Genomic DNA, 23881 nt, shown 5'->3' on the forward strand with positions numbered 1-23881 from the left:
TGCTCTTCCGATCTCACTACATTAAATTTTACTGCGAAATCTTATTGTAGTGCACAGTAAAATTTGCCTAAATACTATATTGTCTCATAATTAACACGATTTGCAGGATAAATTTTAAAAAAATTCTCTCCGTGTACGAAAATACTGTCACTGAAATGTATATTAAATAATTTATTTACTGTCCGCATATAAGAGATGCGTAAGAATAATAAAGCACACGCGAGAATCCTTATTCCCCATTATTCGCTCCTAGAACGGAAACCACTTTATTCTACTTCCGGCCGTTAATACAGATATCCCCTTCGGGGATGAAGCATCTCTATTTTTAGAGTACGGATATAATACCACACATTCATCGTGTGGTATTCGTAGGAAGAACTTCACCATCGGTGAGTTACCGTGAAATCATATTTCGAAGAAGATTACTGTATATGAAAAAAAAAGTAGTTAGTACTTGAAAATTGAACTCATAGAAAAAAGATAAGTAAATTGCAAGAAATATATATCTATTTGGAAAGTAAAGAAAATACCTCTGTATATATTTTCTAGCAAATAATGATAAAGTGAAAAATAAAAAAAATAGAAAAAAGTAAATTTGGAACAAATAATATATTAAAAAAGATTAATTTTTCACTCATATCTATTTGTAGCTGCTTTTCACCATATATTTGCTGTGCAATACTGTTAAAGCCACAGACGTATGTATATGTCGGCGATGCAAAATTGTAATGCAGAATGCGCTGAAGTGTTTGCTTCGCTCGACCACGATAGTAGGTAATACTAGCTGCGCTATTCAGAGAGTGCTGACAAAGACCGTGTTACGTCTGCGATAATTCGCCTTCGTGTCAATAAATGAAAATTTTTTTAATTCAATCGTTTCTTTCAAGGAAAATACTCGTCCAAGATCGTATAACGCCCGCGACATTACGAACTTGTCAGTAATTATCATATATGTATAAGTATTTCTTTCACCGCCTTCGCTGATACAAACGGGCGGGCACATTGAACCCTAGCAATTAGGTGGTCATGGCTCAGGGCTTTTAATTTATAACGTTGATAGCGATAATTACGTATCCAACGTTACCTTGGAACCATAACATATATTTTAAATTAGCTTGCATTTAATTATAACGTATATTTCCTAATCAACGTTCGCGTTTACTCTACATGATACATTTTCTATATTTCTTATTATTAATAATAGCATAATATTCTTTACTATTACTAGCTCTACTAATTTTCATCCAAATAATATTTTTGCTTCCGACGTACTTCGGACGACAGGGAAATTATTATCTTGTCACATATTCATCGGATGTCGTATTATTATTTACAATAATTTTTGTATAAAAATTATAATAAATCGTAATTTTTATAAATTACTTATATTAATGACTTTTTCTCTGGAGAAAATTGTAATAAGAGATTACAATATTCATTCAATTTTTTTTAAATGTTAATGGATTTGACAGAAATACCAATTACAGATACGTGACGAATCTGAGATAAAGTTCTTTTTTTCCTTGCGCGTCTCTCGTACTGGCAGTTCAAAATACGCAGCGTCACAGTTAATCTTAATGCATACGTTGCGAGACGTTCTGAGACAAATGATTTCGTACCGGTGAAGTATAACGAGCTGGCTCGAACTGCATTCCGTAGACGATAAGCATATCTTGCTTCGTAATGAGTGTGAACCTCTCCACAAACTTTTGCGACGAGTGTCTTTAAGTATTTCGTATCGTAAAATATACTTCATTTCAACAACTCGCCCCCACTCCATTAGAATGCAAAACAATTTGTTTACGATTGTAATTAACCAATTATTATTAATCGTTTTACAAGATAAAAAAAATTGCTACTTATTACAAAAAAATATATATATTTTATGGAAATTGTACGATTGTTTTACCGAGGAAATCGATGTAATTAGAACGTAATCCGAACAATTTAATTTATTTGTAATCTCGTCATTTTTAATATCCAGAATGAGATACTATAATCGCAAGACAGAAATAACATAATTGCGATAAATTTGTGAGTTTATCAATTTAACAATAGGATTCAGGAAATCGTAGCTTGCAGGAAGACTGATAAAATTGACTCTCTACTCATATATATGCGGTAACATTCAGTGTATTTCCATCCTGTGGGCAAACATTGATTATTAAATGCCAAAGTGGTTTTTTCTCGTGAAAAGATTACGCTCTTACGTGCTTCTAAGTCTAATGCTTATAATATTCAACAAGACTTTCAAAGCTAATCCAAGCTAAAGAAATTACCGATAAGGAAAAACTCTCTTTTCGTGAATAAAATATATTCTTCTTTATTACCATTAAATATTTAAAGTAGTCTACACGTGAGTAGCTTAAAGCTAAAATCTAAACTTGAGTCAAAACAATTAATTATTTAATGCAATTTTTGTATATATATTTGTAATTATTATCTTTTTTAAAAATGCATGTAAAAAATTGACGTAATATTTAAATTGTTAATTTAAAGGTTCTTCAGCTTTTCGTGAGAATCAGTTACAGAATAAATTTTGCGCTTCGCAACGCTATAAAATTAATGCTATAAATTAGCACACGAATTTTCTGCAACATCTCTCGAGAGATAAGGCAGTTGAACATTAGTCACGCGCGAAGGAAGACGAGAACTATCGGCTCACGTTGTAGAATAGCGCAATTTCGAATGCGATATTGTGCACAAAAAATGTTTGAGAGAGCTGCCGAAGAAAGAGAAGGGGGCGCAGGACGAACGGCCGAAGAAGTGTACCATGGCCAGCGGGTTTCGCGAGGGACGCTCCCTTCTTCGGCAACTGGATCTCATTTTAATTCCCCTCGAAAGAAACGACCGCCTAGCAGCTGTTGCCGCTTACGAAACGCATGTGCATCGCTGAACTCCGCGGGATATTTGAGGTGAGAAAAGGTAATCGATTTTGTGACCGGAACGAGATAAGAATACGCATTTTCGAAATATATGCGCGTGCAAATTCAGGTTTTCTCAATGACATATTCCTATATGTTTGCATTGTTCGTACTGAGGAAACATGTAACAACTTTTATAGTCATTAAATTCAACGTCCTCATGAATTGCAGGAACATCCGGCAGCCTTCGATTAAAGTTTAGATCATTTCTTGGAATAGAAATGTCAAGAAAATAAACTCGTAGATCCTTTGAATAAAATCAAATTCTGGAATTGTGCGTGTCATTTTCAATAGCCCTGATCTTAATTTAGTTTCGTAAGACATTTGCATCGAAATCACATATGCGATTACTTATCGTGTTTATTCCACGTGCACATTATGCGAATGCATAATACAAAATTTACATCAGCTGTTTTTGCATTTAAGAATGTTTAATAAAGTGGTCAATAGTTTTCCTCGAAAGTTGATTTCTCGTCTTCAGCAGATTATATAATAATCACGCTTCCGCGAAATTGATGGTAAGATATTTCGAACATGTTTCGCACCTGAGATATCTTCGTGTTCAATAAAAGAAAAATATACGTGACTTTATGTAACATACATTAAAAAGATTATGATTTCTGAACCTTATCTAAATTCGCAAAATTATTGTTTATATCGCAAAGGTTATAAGTTATTTTTCGTGGCAGGATAATAAATTTTCGAAATTGCGACACGTTGCACGTCAGTTAATTCTCGACGATTTCTTACAGATAGGACTTTATCGCCAATTGCTTTTCTAAAAGCTTCGCTTTATGCTGATATATAACATTCGAATGGAGACCCATTTACTGGACATTTGAATGGATACGGTTTAGGTACCTACACGGGTTTGTGTGTTGTAAAGTGACTTATGACTGGCGAGAATCGCTTCGTCTCGGAATCGTGAAACCGGGCGAATGTATAAAGCGCACGTTTAAACACAGCTGCGAGATAAACGACACGCCCGCTTGGAGCTTAACACAAAGGTTCGCCAGGGCTGGATACTATGTCGCGAATTTTTGCCAACTGTTGCGCGCGTTTCCTATTACTCATTTGTGTAACGATGTTCGGAAAACCGCGACGCGTATGTCGAAACTACATCCGCGATTGAGACGAAAAAAATTATTAGAATAGCTAATGAATCATTAATATTGTGTTAAGCGCGATATGAAATAAAAGGTAATTGTATAAAATCTGAAATAGTTTATATAGTGTGTTATTATTCGAATTATTATTCGAATTATACGAATTTCTTGGCGACTGTATATTTATTGGTGTGCAGTTAGATAATGTAAACACAAGCTATGTGGATAAATAGCGGGATACGAATAGCGATAGCCTACTTTATTATTTACTGTCACACATTGTATTGGTACGTAAACACTCTACAATTTTTTTACAATAACTATATGTCCAACAAGAAAATCACAATCACAAAACGGAACAAAGATATAACGCAAAAAATATTTCCTATCTTTTAACACATGTTGACCTACATTGTTGGAGAAACCAACGCCTGTGAATATCTATTTTTCACTTTAGAAAATTCAACAAGAACAAAATTTTGTTTAATATATACAAGAGTTCGGAAAAAATAAATTACGATAAAAAGGAAAAAAAAAACATTCATAAATTCTGCAATAAAAACTTTGTAAATATTAAGCACTCTAACAATTGCACACGATAATTCAAATTTTATGCCTCTCCAAAAACAAACAACCTGTCGATGACGTTTGGGCAACAAAAACCAATGTGACACTATTGATCTCCGCGGTAAATAATATATTAACGAACAGTTATGAAAAATAAAACAAAGTATTATACATAAAACGTAAATAAGATTTTATATCTCATTGTCAACAAAATATCTTCGAGTGCTTAATTTTATTTTGATAAACATAATAATTTAATTACTTAAAATCAGCCAAATATTAAAATTATTGTTATTTTGTCATTAAATCATAGAATAATATAAAGAGAGAGAAAGAGAGAGTAGTCATCGTAATTTAAAACATAGCCACATTTTAACTGACATCAGTTTGGCATAATATTTTTTTACATTAGTAATAATCAACGCGAATGATTCTTCGATATCTCCTATCCCATAGCTTTCCACAGCTTCGACTATCTTTTGTTATCCCTAAATCCTCCCTGAACTCTCACCCCACCCTGCTGTCTCAAAATAGGTCAATGAGAACAACCGTATCCAGTCAGGGTTTAACGTAATCAACGTAATCAGCGATCATTAATACAACGATATTAATTCACTGAAGACGTAGTTGTCACTCTTAACAATTTTTTGTACTGATAATTCGTCGAAGGATAACAACAAGATCTAACGTCGTATTTATCTCGATTTGACCCAACTACCCCGGCCAGACGATACCATTCATGATCGTAGATGCGCGTTCACCAGTTCATGAACGGCGTCTGCGCGGAAATGCACCCCTCAGTAGGTCGAGTCCACGAGTTCCACGTTAAAACGAGGAGGAGAGGGGAGGCGGGGAGAAGCGGAGGGTGGTTGTTGACTAGGTCAGGGTGGCAGGAATGCCAGCGATCGTACGTGCGTATATACGTGGACGGGGAGGCTCGACAACGGGTTCCTCACCTTCCTCTGCGCCTCCGCGGCGAATCCGGATTTGGCAGCTCTGTTACAGGCCATTTTTTTTTCCGCCTCGAGGAAGGGTCGCGCGCTCGCGGGAATGGTGCAAAATCCGAGGGGTTAATCGGCCGGACACAAAGGGAACCACGTTCACACTTCGGCGGACGCGACTCGACTGGCGGGAGACCGGCGACAAGACGACGGCGACGGCAACACGTTTCGCCGCGCGCCGGAGTTTCTGCGACGCGCCCACCGATTGGCCGCGCCGAAGTATTGAGCTTTCGTTCAGCGTCCGCGACACGTGACCTCCGTTCTCCAAACCCGCCGACGGAGATGACGTCAGACGACGAGCGGATTCCTGGAGCGCGAAGGGGAGCGCGGGTCTCCTGTTTCGCGACATTTCCATCAATTCGCGCGAATCTTCAAATTAACAATAAGATGGAATATGTCATCTGCAGTGTGCATCAAATTTATGTGTTTCGAATATTATTCAGCATCCGGAATTTTGTACTCTTATACTTTTTTAAAAATGTTTTAAACTCTCAAAAAGTATGCACAGAATAATTGGCGCGTAGATAAATACTTTAAACAACACGGAAGAAACTTTGCGTTCCCGTCGCAGCTCAGAAATACATCTTCAAAAATTCATAGCATCTTTCGCATTTCTTTCCTTAGCTGGAGATGACGTCAGGATCGGAATTCCAGGGATTAACTGTCTGGGAATTCAAAACCTCTTATTCTTATGATTGATTTTTGACCCACATTTTATTTTATAGCTGTTGTAATTTATTTAGGATTATTCAAAAAGCAAAATATTCACCGCAAAAATTATAAAATCAAAAAGGATAAAATATTTAAATAATACAACGTAAGTTTTTCTACATGAAAATAATAAATTTAATATTTTTAATTCTATCTTTTCTTTTTCAATGAATGTATATCTTTTTAACATTATTTAAACACTTTGACAAAGTATTATTTTTAAATTAGACCTCACTTGATTTTACTTCAAGAAATGAAATTAAGAAATCGTGAAATGCGGTTTTTACTTGAATTTCGACGGCCTCGATTTTGCTGTACTCTCGCGCGCGTCTCCTTCAGCCTCGAATGCGGCTACGGGCTACGATCGCGCCGAAGAACGAACGACCTTCTCTGAGGCCTCGTGCAGGCTTCCTACATGGAGCAAAAAAAGTGCCCGCTGGGTCATGGAACTTTCGATGGATACAAGCTATATAGGTTTCTCCGTATGCCTTCACCCGGTCCTTATTGTTGCTGCTCCGCGATGGGAACTCGTTCTGTAAACGAAACTGGTATCACGCCGGCAATTCATGTAGGCTGAGTTTATACATATTATGGGATGATAAAAAATAACCATTATATAAATTCAGTAAGCTATATATCAGGTGCAAGTCATAACAGAGAAAAATAAATCGCGCTCATCAAGAATATTTTCTATGTCGTTACAATTTATAATCGAAAAATTGCAAAATAGATATTGAAAAAATTGTTTTTTAATCCGAAAAAGTATTTTGGATATTTATCACATGAAAGATATTCGTATATAATGCTGGAAATATAACGAATGTATTCTTGTTGATGCAGTTAACGTTATAAATGATTTAACGATATTGCGATGTACTTCAGGTTTTAGGAATTAATCTGTAGATTGAATTTTTCGGATAAATTAACATCGTTTGGATCTTTGGAAATTTAGGAATTCAATACAAGATGTACTTATCATTTTCGTTTTTTCTCAAAACGTTGCACGTTACACTCGCTAACTCCTGCGCATTTTACGACCGCGCTGTGGTCTATTTGCATTTCTACTAGCTGTAAGGACGTTCGGCGCTCCGTGAGAAAAGCAACGCTGTACCGAAAGGAATGCTAAGAATTTACTTAATAACAACTTCCTCCTGTGTATACGTGGCAAAACCAACCAGAGAAATCTGGGCTTTTTGATATCACATATCCTTACGTTTGCATCTTTTACTCATATTTCATTCAAAATGTGCTGCTTAATTGCGGTCTACGATACAAAAGAAATTTTAGAAGATTTCACGAGTTAGCTTAACTTTATACAGATTTAAGAAAAAACTTTCTGTATCTTTATAAATATTGTATAATCTCGTATATTGAAAATATTATTTTTATAATTTTAAAATATTTTTACATTTCTCGTAAGTTAAAATATTAAAATATTTTAATAAATAATTAAATTTTAAAATATTATTCTCATAATTTTTGATGAATATCATAGTAATAGGATGTTCGCTGACAAGAATAAATATGTAAATTTAACTTTTTTTTTGTAAAGAAAAGAGCATATAATGTTATCATCTATATGCTGTATTTATAGATCATTGATTATATGAATGTAACTATTATGCTTCGTTCGGCTCGAATAAACGTATACCATATTTGAAATCGATTACGATCGGCCTTCGGACAGTATGCACTAAATTTCTGTTTACGCGCATTGATACGTATGTCACGTATCGATGACTCAATCGTCTGCATTGGAACTTCAGCGGATATACGTACATGTCTCGAGATACAGCTTCGACAGTGCATTCCGTTTTTGCAGATCTGCCGAAAGTAAAATATTTGATTTATTCGTGAATGCGCTCATAAGAAAATTATTAATATATTTACTTCTTACAAAAAAAATTGTTAAAATAATAATAAAAAGAGATCTGTACTGTGATGAAAGAATGGATAAAAAAAAATACGTTTTACGTGTAATTTCACGATCAGATATCGCGTAAAATACTCATAGCAGAGAACATTGCGAGTTTTTTTTTAGATCTCGACAATTGTGCAAAGAGACACGTAAATCTCTTTTATGAATAGCAAGATGTGCAGATTAGTTCCACTCTCAGTGCATTATGCTGTTGAAACAATGTATAAGCGATGCAATGCACCATGGTCACGGCCACGTACATTAGTAGTGAGCAAGTATATAGTAAGAATATTGGGATTCTGAGTATTTCTTGCAATCATACGAGCAGTATTTACAAGCATTCCGCACGCGTGCTCACGCGATTCGCGATAGTCGCACGCAAAGAAAGGGCAAAGGCTCGAAGTAATTTTTAAAGAATTTTGCAGTCGAATTGAAGATGTAAGCAAAATAATATTCAACGCGTGCATTTGTCGTGTAGATAATAAAATTAAAAATTTATTAAGACATTATCTGATGCTGTTATTGTAATTATTGAGAAAATAGGCCAACGATTTATCTAAATAGTTAATTACTCCTTGCATTAAAATAGTATTGTATTGCCACGCTATATGCAAGAATCACAAATAAATTTTTAGAATTTCATAATTCTTGCGTGAAACTGCTGACAGCATTAATGAAATTCGAACCATCGAAAAGTTTATGCGATTTAAGAATGCTAAAACTCATCTTGTACATGTTTCTAAAAGATTACATTATATTACAAATATTTTTCTTCTAAAAAATTTATTAATTAATTTATTATAATGGTAGATATATGTTTAATAATTCAAAATAATTTATAAAACTTATTATATTTAGGAATAATATATTACTATTATGCTAGAAATATTTTTTTATGCTTATACGCAATATTATCTATTACTTCTAAAATTTTGCACAAAAATTATTATTTACAAATGTGTAAGAATAATTTAAAATGAGATAAATTTTTGTCTTAAATGATCCAGTGAATAAAACTGTTAGTCGCGTGCGGTGTGCTAGAACTGAGTCAAGTCCGCATTCGTCGTGCGCTTTTTTACTTACCGGCCGGTTCACTTACGATTTCCTTTGAAGGATGATTAAAACCGGATCGAATGAATACCAGTTCAGGTAACGTCCTTGCACCTTGTGGAGATGCTCTGACCGAGAATTTTGTTTTCGTGTTGACCTATATTCAATTCACAGCCTTCTTGTATTGACACAACAAACTTTAGCTTCAGGCATTTATTATATGTACAAACAATGTGATAATAGGTACTAATTGAAATCAAAACTACATTATAAGTTAAAAATTTAGATGTTTTTATATAACAGATAATTTTTATATAATGATTTGTTGTGTAATCAATCTAATTTACATTGAAGAGACGATCTATGAATACCTACCTATTTTACAATTTATAATAAAATCCAATAACGTGTGAATATAAAATACAAAGTTCATTAAATCAATGGAGTGCTTATAAAAAGCAGTTGTATATAGATATTTAGAGGAGAAAAAAGAAAGATGTATATTCATATTATTTTTATTTAAGCATTTTGTCCCATATCATTTCAGTCATATTACAATATATTACAAGTAACGTAGTTACCTGTTTGATGTTGTACGTAGTATATAACTTTATTTTTATATGCCTAATCCTCTAAATTTTAATGCGTTATATTTTAATGTATGAAATCGCAAAACCAACAATCTTTCAACAAACTACAGACGGAGCTTGGAAACATATTCGAGAGCGTTTTACACTCTGTCAGGTGAAATCAATCATCTTGTGACCTAACGATGGTGAATAACAATTCATTACGTTCGTTCGCAATGTTTATCGAATTGGTAAAGTATGATAGTTTTTTCGTAGATATGTTTTTTTTTACATTTCGCAAACAGCAACCTCGTCAGAAGTGATATAGGTATTATTAACATATGGCATCCGTGTGTGATATGTGTAAAAAAAAACGATATGGTGCGCATTTAATTCATTCAAAATAGAAAAATCATTCGCTCGAGGAAGCAGATCGCAGAATGATCATTTAATAACAGAACCACGGCGAGCTCACATTTCAATAATATCGCGGTGAATGTATTTTCTAGACAACTTTGTTACATATCAGAATACAGCCTATCAGAATACAGTTTATCGATTAGGTACTTATCAATATACTCTTAGATATAATAACATCCGGCAGGTATTAAAAAATAATAAACATTGCCGTTTAAATTTATTCATTTAGAAAATCTGAAAAGATCACGTACGTAACTGGATAGAAAATAAATCTGAAAATTCGTAATGCGCGTCGCTCAGTTTCATTATAAAAGATTCTCTCTGTGCTTCGTGTGATCATCGGTTCGTAAAATTCAGGAGCGCCGAATACAAGAAGGTCGGGTATGCAGGATACTGTCTATTTCATCATTATGTGTCGTCGTCTAGATTCGCAACATGTACATTGTGTAAGTTACGTCGAGGAAGAGCCCGTGGCAGTGAACAGAATGGGTATGTAAATATAAGCTACGTTCTATAATAGATTATGTGATTTGATACATTGCTTTTGCATGCATTGTTAATGATATTTCCTTCCGTGTATTTTTTTTTTATACTCATTATATCTCTTATTCGTTTGTATAGTTTAGCTAGCAAGCATAACAATTGATTTCTTCATTACGATTAGTTTTCATGATATGACGTGTCAATATGTAGTAAAGTTTCTCTCAGGGGACCGCCAGAAGCCAAACCATAATCGTCTTATCGATATAATTCAACTATACAACGATGTATATCAAAACTTATAAAATACCCAAAACCACCGTGAGAGACGAGTCCCCTGACCCTGCATTTGCGCGGCAGATATACCATGTATTCGTCTCTGATATGCGTTTAGAGCCAGACTTGTCATTGGTCAATAATTACGATTAAACGTTTGCAACGTGTGAATGTCGAATAAATCTAGCGTCTGTCTAGCTGACTTTCTAGCTTTCTTTCAGGACGAACGTCGCGATGCAACTGTTATTTGAACGCCGGCGGCGGCGCCCGTTGCCCGTTCGTCTTCGACGTGTCCTCCGTCATGACTGTCACCAATTCGCCCACAGCTTTTCCTAAGTCCCCTGAAAGAAAGAGAGAAAGCCTTTAATGCTCGCGCCCCTGTTTCTTCGCCGTTTTGCTCCTGAGGCCCAGAATTCGTCTGCTGCTGAACTCACGGTTTTATAATTATAAATTAGACAATCAACGTGCATACATTCCGAATATATACAGAAAGGAAGAGATAAGTAAGCATGGGATGAGTCGAGAAGAAGGGCGTATGAATAATACACAATCAACACTAAAGATTTTCGGGTTCAATTATAATCGTTAGATTGTCGATAATGTCATCATTGGATATTAAGAAATAATTCAGTATCGATGTATTTAGGCGATTTTTAGTCCCCAAGGAGAAGCACAGTGATCTCACCTTACATCCATTCTGTAGCGTGAAAACAGGAAGGCATTGTTATTTTTGTTATGTCAAGCAGAAATGTCACGTGCATCAATGGAGGTTGGGCGTAATATAGGTTGATTATACTACATAATTGACACACGATTAAATTCACATTTGACTGAACGAACCTGCCATGTGCAACAGATTGCCCACATTGTGGGTAACGCTGTGAGAATGCGGCGGCGGAGGTGGCCTCTCTAAACTGCTGACTCTGCCCTCGTTTGAGCTTCCTCCACCTACGTTTGTATACCCAATAGCAATAAGCTTATCTAGTTTCCACGATTTCCAATTGTTTAAATATGTATATACAGATATGTAAACAATAGGGATTCTTTACAAAATCTACAGCTGACAAAATAAAAGATTCATAATGTTCTAACATTGTAACATTTCGAATCATTGAATTTTGTAAAGTAATTCTGATTTCTTTTACGAATTTATTTTTTATCTTATTAAATTTTATTTGTTTGAAAAAAGAGCTCTCTCTCTCAATGTGCAGAAAGTAATATAAGTAAATAAAATTCACTATATTATCTTATACGTATATCTAGATTATCTAGTTACGATTGAAGTCACTGAATCCCTATTGTATCAATATGCAGTTAGTGTAATACCAACAGAAGGACATTAGATTCGATTGTTACATGAGTTACAAGTGTATATGACGATTGACGATTATTACAGTCTGATTAAATACATTAATAGTGATTTCTAAATTGAGATACCTAAAATGTTTCTCTCCAGATATTATCATTTATTTATTTCTCAAGGGGAAGGCTACAGTTAAAATTTAACTCCTTGTCAAGATGAAAATTTGTTTGTTAAATTAGAATATACCTGGAGAATCATGATAATGGCCGTTCATTTTTGCCGGAGAGTCAGTTGCTAATTGTGATGCCGTCACACTTCGAGTTTGTAAAGTTCCGGTCTTCGATGGCGAAGAAGCGTTTGGCTAAAAAAAAAAGATAAATTTTATATAATAATTTCTCTTTACTTTTTCGAATCATTAAAAATAGTAGAACAAATATTTCACATTTGTGATAAAAACGTTACGTTTTTCGGCGTAGAAAAATATTACCTCATCTAGAAGCTGTCTAAGTCTTTGCAGTTGCGCCTCCAATTGGCGATTGTGGTCCTCGAGTAATTGCATGCGCGCTTCTAATCTTCCTTTATGCTGCCTCAGCAGTTTAGCTTCTGCGATCATATCGCAATCGGGCTGCCTGGTACTATGACCGTCCTCTGGCGTCGAGCCTGGAGTTTGCTTCGAGCGTAGTCTTTCGTACTCCGCTTGCAGCGTCGCGTTCTCCTCCTCCAATTCGCGTATCATCGCCTCGAGCTCCTCCCGCTGCTCGGCGTCGATCGCGGCCATGACCTGAACCGGACTTCTGGGTACGTTAATATTGTCACCACCGTTCAGGCTCTGACAGTAGTGCGCTATCAGCTGATGTTCGTCGTCGCTGTCCGGCGTGGAGTTACTTCTTGTACGCGACAGCTCGACCTCGGCGAGTCGAGAGGCGTACATCTCCAAACGGGAGTGCATGTCTTGGCTGAGCGAGCTGTGTTGGGGCGATGGCGCCGGGCTTTCCAGCGCGTCTCCCTCCAAGACAGTTTGCACAGGCAAATAGCCAACTCTGGGATGTTTCTTGAAGTATCGCTTGGATTTGAATTTGTTGCGCAACGCTCGCGTGAAATCGCGGACGTCTTCACCGGAAGTTGTCTGCAATAAACGTACATATTTCATACATATATACTTATATAAAAAATCTTATATACTTATATAAAAATCGTTTGCTTTAATAATAAGAAAATAAAGATAGACGTCTTACCGCCGTGCAATACTCTTGCATCGGATGCGTCAGCTTGTGGTTCTTTGCTTTGCGTCCTGAGAAGAAACAGTTCTGACACATGTCGAAGTTGAAGCATTTTAAGCAACGGTATCTGAAATTCAGATTTTTTTTTTACGTCAATATACATTTTGAAAATTTTGAAAATATACAAAATTTTACACGCCGATTTTTTAAATAAACTCTATATTCTCACCTGAATCCTATGATAGGATACTCCTTGCATATGTTGCATTTGGCTTGATGTTTAGCGGTCTCTGCTGCGGATAATCTGTGCAATACCGGCAGCCAGACCATGCTCTGTGGTTCCTGTTGCAGCCAGCTCAAAAAGTGCACGGCCTCTATCTCGTTCTTATCTTTTCCCGCCTTCTCGAAGCAACTGCGAACACTGGGCTCGATGTTCGAACCTCCGAATGCCGCGACTTCGCCCAATTGTCTCGGCACTTGTATGCAATCGTGCAACAGAAGTCCCAATTTTCGTTGATCTACCAGTCTATTGGGATCCGCAATCAAACGGAATAGATCTGTGAATAATATAAAAAATTCGTGTTAGATACATCTTAAATACATTTAAGTAATTTCAGAGGAAATCTTTTTTGTGTGTTACTCACATCTGTATTTTTCCTCCAAGTGTCCCTTACACAACAAAACCAAGCCGACTTTGAACGAAAGTACTCGGATTTGGCCGGTTCGTTGGCTGAAAATTATAGCGAAGAAGTTATAATAAAAGTTTATTGTAATATTAAAAGCATAACGTTTTGATTATTAACGTAACTTAAAAATTGGATGACTGTGTGTAAACTAAATATAAAAAAAATAGATATATATATACATTTGTGTAACTAAATTCATAAATTAAAACAAATATAAATAATAACAAAGAAAATATACATCGACAGTTTAATAGTTATAAAATATATTCACTTAGTATACCTATCGTATACATTGAGCAGCCAGTTGATGGCCAGGTCAATGCATAGCGGTACGGACACCTGCGTTGGATTGTCTGCTGCGATTACTTCGTACAACGATGTCAGTACTGTTACCATATCGGGGATGTCGATCAGTTTGTCATTCTGCGCTCGCAGTCCGTGTGAATCGAACTGTTCCAACGCGGTGGAAAGGCTCAACATATCCACTAAAAATGACAAAGTAAATATAGAACAGTTATTTATTCTGTAACGTTTCAAAATGTTAGCGTTAGGAAGTAATCAATAAAAATCAACGCAGAAATTCTCAGAATTCACGGTATCGATTAGTTTGCCAAAATAAATGTTTAAAATAGCAGTAATCAATTAGCAATAAAACAAGTCAATCTGATAACCAGAAATACAGAAATACTCACGACACAGTCGCTTCTGAACGGTGCGCAGTTTCATGGCGGTTCGGTATGCGGAAAAGCGAACTTCGTTTAGATCCGCGAGCGAAGACATCAATTCTATCATTTTCGGATGATCCCAATGCGTAGTCTCCAATTGATGGCTGTAACAGATTTGATTTAAATCCATACACTTAATTATATGCATGATTAAATGTGCCATGTAAATAGAATGACGTAACTATATCTCCTGTACGCTTTAATATACGAATTAAGAAAAAAACCTTTGACATATATTTAAGCTACATTTTATATAATATATAATAATTGAACTTATTATATAAATTTTTTAGATGTTTAAAGTTTATAAATACTTGTTATATCTAGATATTCGAATAAATACAAATAAATCTTTCTTGGAATCTTTCTTGGATATTCAAATTTGCTAGACTCGTTTAGATATTCAAAACAATTAGGTATTCTTGAATAAATACGAATGTTCCTTTTAGAAGCACAAGACTCGGCCGTGTCAATAAAAGCTCTCGATCGCTTCAGGAATAACCGTACGGTTTGGGAAATTCGAGGCGACTGTGCGAGTAGTGCAAGGAAGATCGATTACTTGATATAGTAAGGCACTTTGGCGGGTGTGAGGGCTCTCTCCCATGGTGGTTCTACGCTGCTCGCGAGGAAAGCCTGACTACCCGGAGTGCTGCCATCCTTCCCGAATCCGCTTAGCAACTTGTAACGGTCGTCAACCGCGACTTGCAGCACCTTCCACCTGCGAAAACACACGAAAAAGTTAACGTCGTTGCGTCGCGAATTCAAAGTCCGTCGCGAGGCAGGCTGTAAAAATAAGCTCCACGATGGCGGGCGAGAATTTTAAATTCTCCATTTTTATATATCTTACAGAACGTATGCAGGAAAAAAAGCGTCTCAAGTGGATGAGCGTAAAGAGAATATTTCGCGCGAGTATTTTCGCAAAATTCGTTGTTATTCAGATAAGATCGTAATGTCTGGAAAATTCTGATGCCAGATTGCTTGAAGGATTCGTCGTTAAATTCCGTGATATCATGTACATCGCTGATTTACGAGTTTTGTCCAAAATTCGGTCAGAAGTCGCACGATAAATTTTTACGCGGTCGTCAAATACCTGGTGTTCAAATCTTCGAGTTTCGCCAGTAAAGCGTGAGAAACGATGACGCTGCTCGATGCGAAGACGCTCGCCTGATCGTTCGCGTCCTCGATGTTCCTTTGGATTGGTACCAGTCGTTCGCCGAATTTCTGCAACTGCTCAAGCAGCTCCGTCGCTTCGTTGGCGTCGTTTGGATTCTGCCAGCCGCTCTGGATCGCCTCGGCTCCGGCCATCCGCGAGGAGAGATCCTCGAGGGACTTTTGGAAGACACATATTTTCTAAAATCAGAACAAAAAAAAACAATTAAGATGTGCATCATTCATTCGTAATTGTTTGTCATTCGCATGCGGGAATTATTTAATTGATAATTTACATTATTATCATCAATTACTGATTGATCAGTAATTTATAAACTGACGTTTACTTGGTAATTATATAAATAAAAAATCTAAATAACATTTAATTCTTTTTCGATAATATATTTTGACAGTTGCTGTTTTCAGCATCGCATATAATCGTATGTTATTACAATCATGTATATGTTTTTCAATATATTGTTAATTAATACAATCATTTGAAAGAAAGAAAATATTCTACAAACAATACTCATTTATTGAAGTTAATAAACCTATTATATTAAACTATCAAAGAAACACAAAAATATGTGCGTATAGATAAGCATATCTATCGAATCAACAAGTTACAAATTAATTCGTTTTAGAACACTTAATTAGAAAAATCAATCTAAAAGCCAAATAGTTGATAGTTTTAATTATCAATAATCATTTTCAGTCGTCTATAATTTTTGAATATTTTAAAGTTTTTAATGTTATATTAATAATAATTTAATTGCGATCAATAATATTTAATGAAATTATAATCGATAGAATAATACAGTGAATATTGTAAGATTTATTGAAACATTTATTTTTATGCGACATATAAAATTGGAATAATATGCATATTCATTCATGAATATTATTCAATGCAATTCACGCTTCATAGTATGAAAGTGCACGAAACGTCCAAGTTGTTTTTATTGCGGTAATTACGACTAAAAGTGATATTCCCTGTATGAGGAGAAAAGCTTCGCATGAGTGGCTATTTGCGAACGGACAGAAAAATGGTAAGCATAATTGTACGCACGGAATTTTATGGTCATGCGAGATGTATTTATCGTATTATCGTATACCCTTTTCGTATGCATTTCAGAAGCGCGTTGTTATAATCGGATCAAGCGTAATCAAATTACGACAACTTTAATTTTGTCTTTTGATTCGTGACTAATGCACGTGGTTTATCATTGAGGCGGAATTCAGTTTAATCTTCAATTGTGAGAAACCCGGCAGAGTAATAAAAGAATTAATTTTTTTCTTTAACTCTATTTATACAATTTTCTGGAATTAAAAAACAGAAATAGCAGTTTGGGGATTCGATAGATTAAATTTTTCTCACGACAAATTTTGAAAATAAAAGAAAGAAATATGTAAATTAAATAAGTGATATTTTCTTGGCTACAAAAGTCGATTCTGTACTTAATTTTTAAAAAACGTTACTTTAGAAGGTTTAACAAAATTTGAAATTTAATTACAAAAATAATAATAAAAATTAACAAGAAAATGGATTTCAATTATATTTTTGTTACAAAAACCTTGTTTCGAACTAGTCAATAAATTCGTGGAGACTGTTTTAATTATTATCCAAAAAATATCTTATGGTCATTAAAAAATGGCAAAAACTACAAATTGACAAAATAATAAAAACAAATAATTACTTTGTAAAGAATTAATTTCGTTCGTCGTTCTTTTTTTTCTGACTTCCGAGAGAGCGTACGAACAGAGAGATATGAGACAATCGCTAAGTATACAAATGGCGTGCTCTCTCAGTCTTTTCAATTTTCATCCTTGGACAAGGCGCGGTAACCGGCGTCGCGATAAAATTCTCCGGGCATTTATCAGTCGGCGATACGACGCGAGAGAGCAGAAAGAGCAGAAAGAGCGGAAAAACGAAGGAGAAGGAGGAGGAGGATGGTCGGCCGGTCTCACGATGGCATTTGCATTCCAAATAAACGCCGTCGACGGACGCTAAATCGCTCTAATTAGTCGTCTCTCTATGAAAGTGCTTTAAGCGTCCCTTGTTCCCGAGAGCGGGATAAGGAAAAAGGACGGCAAAGCGGAGCGCTAATGGAAGAGCGAGAGAGAGAGAGAACGGGAGGGGGGGAGAAGAGAAGTTAGGGTCTTACTTGCATCTGTGACGAAGAGTGGGATGATCGAACCGATGAAAATGCCGGAAAAAAGCTGAGTCGCGCCCTTTGTTCTTAATCATTTAGAGAAAGAGCGATAATGTGAATGTAAAAAATTATCGTTGATAAAGCGCGCGATCATTCGGACGGTGGAAGTTCAAGATGAATCACTCGAAGATAAAGTGCCGAGGTGGTACTTTTGTACCATTTTGTGCCGGGTTTTATTACGAAAGAAATCAAATAACTCGACAGATTAACGACAGATAATTTTCAAATGAGCGATATGGATTTCGTTTGTACAAATGTCGTTAAGATACATCAATCGGGTTTAATTTACACATAATAACCTGTTGTATTTTACATGAAAAATAATTGTTGTGATTATCGGCCAGAGCTTAAAATGTATTACAATTCTCGCGCGTTCATTTGAACTCACCCGTATATGTATACGTTACACGGTGAACGGGTGGTACGTATGAATACTGCATCCGTGACGTGAATTGTGTCCGACATAAAGCATCTCTAATAACGTTCATGCTAATGAGGAATTATTGAGTTCAATGAAAACGTAATTATTCAGAACGCTAAAACGCGCAAGCGTTCTCGCGGCGTTCTCGCGTGCATCTGTATCTGGAATCATGCAGCGCGAAAAAAAGTCGGTGTAACAAGCGGGGGCAATCTTGTTGGCACACCAGATTTATCTCAGCATATGCCCGTCCGTCCGTCCGCCCGCCCGCACGCACGCACGCATGCACGCACTTCGCGTTCTGGTTACGTAAAAAGTACGAGAGTAAGACAGTAATTTGATTGTACAATGAGATCTCCGCGCGCATGGACACGCAAGGACGGAGTTATTTAATACGTCTAACCGATACGCGTGACACGCTATAAATGTAATACTCTCCGCTTGTGTTTAACCGGGATTTAAAAAGAGCGAACTTTTAGAGCAAAAACCGGGAGATGGTGCTTGGGAAATTTTATAATCGCGCTTTTATGCAGCTTTTGCATAAACAGCATTCAGTGTCGCTGTGAAACTCGGGAAGCGGGATTACAAAGGGTTAACTAACAGAAAAAGACGCGTGATAATATTTCGAGTGATTAAATGAATTTGTAATATGGTAATTAGTAACTGAAAAGTTTTAATTATAAAAGTGTTAGAATTTCTCTCTGTACAAATAACCTAAGTCTCAGTTTAGACAATATATAATCCAGAGAGAATTCAATATAAAATTTTGTCTATAATTTTATATGCTGCGTGTATGGTGTGTGCATGTGTACTTTGATGTATACTTTATATACGAATTCTCTGATTTATTCTGATTCTTCTTCTTTGTATTTATCGAAAGACACATAAATATTATAAATAGAATTTTTTTTTGAATAAACTTAAAACCTAAAACCTTCTAACATCAAAGTCTTTATAGACTCGAAATTATTAAACTGGCAATTGTTTTCTTTTATATAAAGATAGTATAACATTTGCAATTCATTGTCAGCTATTAGAAAGTATTCTGTGCATTTAGTATAAAAATTGTTCTGTATTATTTTTATTGTTCGGTCTATAAGAAGACGTATGAAACATATAAAAAATAATCAAACGGGTGGATTTTCAGTTGAAAAACAGAAAAAAAGAGTCGGTTTTTTTTGCGCGACGAGTTTTTCAACTCGGTTGCAATAATTCCGCTCGGCGAAGTGTCACAGGAAGTGCGCGCTGACACGCCAGCAAGTGACGCAGACACGGTTCCTTTCCGTCTTTATTCTGTAAATAAAATCACGACGAATAAGGAAAATATGAAAAACGCAGAAGGAAGCGAACCGGGCTGGAAGCCTCCGACCGGAAATGGAGAACCCGAGAACTTAATTCTAGACGCTCTCTAACAAGAGTCGCGAAATAACATCCTTCGATTCTCTGATTGGTTCCGTGTTTCAGACTGCCCTAGGGGGAATTATAATAATTCCGCGAAGGGACGGTAAGAGAAAAAGCGAGACGAGACGGGAGTGCTGCTGACATAAAAACTGGAGCGTAACCGATACTTCGTCTGCGCGAAAATTATTTCGTAATTTTATTCTGGCTCGGAATTGCGTATTTCTTCGTATCATATACGCGACACTTGACCCAAAGATACAGAAGTCGAGAGACGGGAAATCATGCTCTTATCGTCCCTTTCGGAAATTCTGCTTCTCGCAGCGCTGCTCGCTGAATCGCGGGCACCGAATAACTTTATTTAAACGTCATTTTTTTGCGGTTCTCATTATAGGTTCTCCATTTTCATTCGCGTGATAAATCGTGCCGAAAGAAGTTCCTCTCTCGACTTTCGAGAATGACGCAGACGGGTGACGGATTGTGCACCTGGACGTGAACTAATTGGCGGGGCCCGTCGATAGCGTGGGGCCCCGTGGGCCTTCGCGCCCAAAATCGTCGGGCCTGCCGGGAGCCGAGGCCGAAATAATTTCTCGCCGCGGCATCTGCAGTGTCATTTATTATGTGGCCAACCGGGCAATTAAAGTTAACTCGGTCGCGCCAACATCGTCTCGGCGCGCTCTCTCTCTCTCTCTTTCTCTTCTCGCCTTTCCTCATTCGTTTCTCGCGTCGTGCGTCCTGGCGAAGAACTTCTCTTCGTGGAATTTACTAAGCTAATTGTCTGGCGCCGACCGATATTTTCCTGGCTATATGCACAACTCATGGACTATTTGGCAATTAGCTGTTTGACTTGCAATTTGTCGCGAGAGATTCTCTCTCTGCCTTTCCCATTACACCTTTTCTTTATCATTGTTACCAAGCGCGAATCATTTGCTAAATTTATGTTCGCGAATGCGAGAATTTTGCAAGAAAAGAGAAAAGCATTTTTAGAAATATCCAATCGGGACCTTGAAAAGTGATTCTGCGAAGCAGCTGTAGCCCTTCTTGGAATTCTACCTGCGAGAGAAGATGCTTTTATTCGCCGAACAAAGATGTAATTCAAGATGAATCCAGCCAGGTGCAGGTATAAGCGGAGAGTTTGAAAGATCAGATCTTAAAATGTTTTCAATTAACTGAGTAATAAAATATCTCTGTTAACTTATCCTATGAACAAAGGCATATTCAGTTTCATACATTGTAATGAAAAACTGTATTAGTCGTCTACGAGATGAATTCATTAACTCTTCATTATTTAGACTTTAACTACTCGATACTTCGAGCTTCGAGCTTCTCGAAAATATTAAACACACACACTCTATGTTTTCTGATAAAATCTTTAAATAGAGAGATCTGTCTTTTTTAAAAAAAACATCATTGGACCAGATTATTTTCATTAAAATTTATTTAAATTAACATCTTCGTAGTATCCTTCTCTTACGTTTATATAACATTGCTTTGTTAGCTCATTGTCAGCGATGTAAGAGCATTATATGAGAAAAGACAGGAGTGGAGCGGACAGTAAATGTATAAGACTCTAATACACAGAAGTTTCCTTGGGCCGAGATAGTTACAGACTACGCTAAGAGACTTAGCCGTGCGATATTGGAACACACCGTATACGATGAATCTTATAAGCAGCTTATGTGCAGTTTGTATCACAGTTTAACGTGTAAGTTTCCGTGCTTGTTCAGCCTATCACGAAGACCGTAACTACGCAAACAATCATTGTAAAAGTGAAAAAGACTGCAATATTATTTATATTTTCATAACGACACAAAGACTGCTAAAATTTTGCCATTATACTATAAAATATATTTCAATTCAAAAATTCTACAGCAGCAACTGTAAAAAGTAAATTACGTTAAACTTTAAATAAAAACGGTTGATTACTAATAAATGACTGCAGATCATTAACAATTAATGAAAATTGTTAATACATTATAGAAATTGTCGAATGAGTTTATTTGCTCCTAATATTTATATTTTCACATGCAACGTATTCTATTATCTACCTCTCTGTCTCTAACGATGTTGGGATTCAAGATCTCACTGGGGGAGATGGGCGGGACCAGGCTGGAAGTTGACACTCAGCGAAGGCGTATGCGAGCAGGCTAACTTATTTATCTCCTTGCACGCGCGCGTTCTCTGTGAGAAAGGAGTAACGAGGGACGCGGAAAGTGCGACGTTCTACCGAATTCTCTCATAAATATTCAGATTTTCCGCGGCGGTTTCTGGTATTTATTGCATCGTCGTCGAGGCGCGCGACAGCGTGGCGGACAAAGCGTATAGTCTGGTCCGAGGTGACTAAGCGGTAATATTGTGGCGCCTCGCGCCGTTGGCAATACGCCATGTGCATCTATTATAAGTCCGGATTCGTTGTCGCAAACCGCGACGTGTACCCTAGACCTTCACCTCGAGTTTCTCCCGCAATCCTGACGCACGTTAGTTATTGACGCTTTTGTTTGTGAAAGCAGGTTTCAATCGACACGATTAGAATCTTCAAGTTACACCTGCTTGATAATTACGCATTTATTAATCATTAATAAATAATTTTGTGATTCCCGTTATTTTTACTTACGGTGCTTTTCTACTAGATTCGCTGGAAACCAAGAATATTTTTAATTTAACTTTAAAATAGTTAATAAGTTTTCTTTGCTTGCATAAAATATATTTAATAAAATGAGTAATAATCATTTAGACTCATCGATGAATAGTAATGAAAATCACAAAATTATTTATACATATTTAGATAAATGAATTAGTAAGTAAAAATGAAATTTTAATTTGAAATGTTTCATAATAAAAGGTATATCACTTAAAAAAGTTTATATTTCATTTTATGAAGCAAAAAAGAATTTCTGGTTCATTGCTGAATCGATGAACCTATAGTATATAATAATTGATCGATTCGTAGAACAGGGACTTGCACTTTAAAAGCGCGTGACTGTCGTGTGAACATTCGACACGCGTGCGACGAATCTTAATGTCACAGCAGACAAGCATTACTTTCATATAGAGAACTTGCGGCGTAGAAACAGTGGAATTAGCGGGCAGGCTAACAAATGTGTCATAAAAATCTGTCAGACACGTGTCTTTTAAGCAACGCGGATAGTCCATGCGACTTAAAAATGCACGTCGATGCATTCTAAAATTCTCGTTGAATACAAAAAGAAGAAATAACATTGATGTAGTTCATTTAATTTATAGAATAAAAAATACGAATCATAGATAAACATTAAAGTTTATACAAAATCATTATAAAAAATTTAAGATTGCACAGACAAATTTAATTAAAAATCCCAGATTATACGTTGAAATTTTCTTCATAATTATTAACTGTAAAATTTTCCACTATATTTTAATTATAAGGCGATACAGTTTTGATGTTGTAGAGCCAAAGTTATCTCAAAATGTTTTGAATATCTGTCGCGTGCAGACCTTAATTAAAAAGGATTAAATATCCTGAGGTTGAGAATGTTAAACCTCGCAAAATGAGAAGACGAAAATCGCGAGATAAGTTCACGTATCCTAGAAAGTAGCGTACCGTGATTAAACGAATGAAGGAGAGAGAGATGACGTCGTGTAAGATCGTCCTAATGTAAAGACTACGTATACAAAGTAAAGAAACGGCATCTTGCATGTGACGACGGAAATTAGATACCCTGCAGAGGAACGCTATTATATGGGTAAACTCAAGAAGGCCGATCCCTC

General features: G+C 36.2%; 2 protein-coding genes across 12 annotated transcripts in view; both read right to left on the reverse strand.

The window, feature by feature from the left end:
* Positions 1-5747, reverse strand: part of LOC105459185 (myophilin) — a 16562-nt gene extending 10815 nt beyond the window's left edge. The window contains exon 1 of the mRNA XM_011704993.1: positions 5554-5747. Coding sequence (XP_011703295.1) covers positions 5554-5607 — 54 coding nt within the window. The 5' untranslated portion in view covers positions 5608-5747. The remainder of the gene's footprint in view (positions 1-5553) is intronic.
* A 4029-nt stretch (positions 5748-9776) lies between these two features.
* Positions 9777-23881, reverse strand: part of LOC105459190 (dystrophin, isoforms A/C/F/G/H-like) — a 440003-nt gene continuing 425898 nt past the window's right edge. For 8 of the 11 annotated variants that reach the window (XM_011704998.1, XM_011704999.1, XM_011705006.1 and 5 more), the window contains 11 exons: positions 16047-16306; positions 15516-15674; positions 14924-15060; positions 14503-14716; positions 14190-14275; positions 13775-14102; positions 13561-13672; positions 12813-13451; positions 12572-12686; positions 11863-11970; positions 9777-11363 (listed from right to left, as the gene is read on the reverse strand). In XM_011704998.1, coding sequence (XP_011703300.1) covers positions 11266-11363; positions 11863-11970; positions 12572-12686; positions 12813-13451; positions 13561-13672; positions 13775-14102; positions 14190-14275; positions 14503-14716; positions 14924-15060; positions 15516-15674; positions 16047-16306 — 2256 coding nt within the window. In that variant the 3' untranslated portion in view covers positions 9777-11265. Of the gene's footprint in view, positions 11364-11707; positions 11720-11862; positions 11971-12571; positions 12687-12812; positions 13452-13560; positions 13673-13774; positions 14103-14189; positions 14276-14502; positions 14717-14923; positions 15061-15515; positions 15675-16046; positions 16307-23881 lie in introns of all 11 variants that reach the window. The other 3 variants (XM_011705004.1, XM_011705000.1, XM_011705005.1) reach the window with 3 other exon arrangements.

This window comes from Wasmannia auropunctata, unplaced genomic scaffold, assembly GCF_000956235.1.
Source record: "Wasmannia auropunctata unplaced genomic scaffold, wasmannia.A_1.0 LD334204.1, whole genome shotgun sequence".
Classification (NCBI taxonomy): domain Eukaryota; kingdom Metazoa; phylum Arthropoda; class Insecta; order Hymenoptera; family Formicidae; genus Wasmannia; species Wasmannia auropunctata.